Source organism: Acanthisitta chloris, unplaced genomic scaffold (assembly GCF_000695815.1).
Source record: "Acanthisitta chloris isolate BGI_N310 unplaced genomic scaffold, ASM69581v1 scaffold29546, whole genome shotgun sequence".
NCBI classification, from domain to species: Eukaryota; Metazoa; Chordata; class Aves; order Passeriformes; family Acanthisittidae; genus Acanthisitta; species Acanthisitta chloris.
The window spans coordinates 1,693-3,186 of record NW_008676949.1 but is presented as its reverse complement, the minus strand read 5'-3'; the positions used below and the strand labels follow the sequence as shown (position 1 = coordinate 3,186).

Here is a 1,494-nt window from a genome sequence, read left to right as displayed (position 1 = left end):
GAGAAACTCACCATGAGCCAGCAGTGTGTGCTAGCAGCCCAGAAAGCCAATCGAATTCTGGGCTGCATCAAAAGGAGTGTAGCCAGCAGGTCAAGGGAGGTGATTTCTTCCCCTCTACTCTGCTCTTGTGAGACCCCACCTTGGAATACTGCATGCAGTTCTGGTGTCCTCAACTTCAGAAAGACATGGAACTGTTGGAGCAAGTCCAGAGGAATCCATGAAGTTGATAAGAGGACTGGAGCATCTTCCCTGTGAGGACAGGCTGAGGAAGTTGAGGCAGTTCAACCTGGAGAAGAGAAGACTGTGTGGAGACCTCATAGCAACTTTTCAATATCTGAAGGGGCTAAAAGGGAGCCGGAGAGGGACTGTTAGGAGCTGCAATGGCAGGACAAGGGGTAGTGGGTCCAAACTGAAGGAGGGGGAGTTTAGGTTAGATATTAGAAAAATGTTACAATCTCTTGTTTAGGAACAGGTTGCCTAGGGAAGGTAGTGACTGACCCAACCCTGGCAGTGTTCAAAGCCAGGCTGGATGAGGCCTGGTCTAGTGGGGAGATGTCCCTGCCCATGGCATTGGGTGTTGGGACTAGATCTGTAAGGTCCATTCTAACCCCTAAAATTCTATGATTCTATGAAACCTATTCCCAGCTGTTCATCCTAAGTTACAGTTCAAGAAAGTGATTGAATTCTGCATGTTAGTTGACCATCTACATACCTTCTTGGTAGGGAACCAGGTAAGCTAAGGTATCTGTAGGTCAAACAGTAACAAAGAAACTATTAAAGCTGTGCTAGATATATCTGCAAGTTTTTGACCTGTCAGTTATATATAATGTTTTTCTTAGAATGAATGATGTCCATTATACTAGTTTACACAGTGGAAAATGGCTGACTATACAGCTATCGAAGGTGATACACTAGTGAAACAAGGGAGTTTTTATCACTAATATCTTCTGCGTCCATTTTAGAAAAATGGAGAATTAAGGTTATGTCCTCATCTAGCCACCCTCATCAGCCACTGTTTCATTGCTGTTAGTGTGTATTCAGACTTCGTATGAAATTATCTTGCACGTTTTAGGTTCTCTCTGCTTGATTCTGTAAGTAAACAGTGGCTACTCAGGATTATCTCTGACTGTCTGCACAATTTATTGTACTTTTCAGGGATTGCTTTTCTGTTGCAGTATAACTTAGCAGCTTCCTGAACTTGTAAGGCCCATAAACTATAATCCATACGAATTCTTCCAACCTACAACAGAACCCTTTGCATATTTTGTCAATGCACCACAGTACAAGGATCATTCCAATATATTACCCATCCCCAAGACCTCTGCCCTTGTCTGAAGGGATACAATGGGTTGTTAACCTTGTTCTCATTTGACTGCAGATAGAAGTATGTGAAGAGAAAGCTGCTGCTGTCCTTCCAGCTTCATGTATCCAGCAGTTGGACAGTGGTAACTGGAAAGAAAGACTTGCCAGCATGGAAGAATTTCAGAAGGTAAG

General features: G+C 43.4%; 1 protein-coding gene across 1 annotated transcript in view; it reads left to right on the top strand.

The window, feature by feature from the left end:
• The window catches only part of LOC103803760 (cytoskeleton-associated protein 5-like), a gene marked incomplete at its 3' end in the record, with an annotated part of 17,984 nt that overhangs the window by 15,161 nt on the left and 1,329 nt on the right, over positions 1 to 1,494 (top strand). Inside the window, exon 14 of the mRNA XM_009076332.1 lies at positions 1,379 to 1,489. Within this exon, the coding sequence (XP_009074580.1) occupies positions 1,379 to 1,489 (111 nt within the window). The remainder of the gene's footprint in view (positions 1 to 1,378; positions 1,490 to 1,494) is intronic.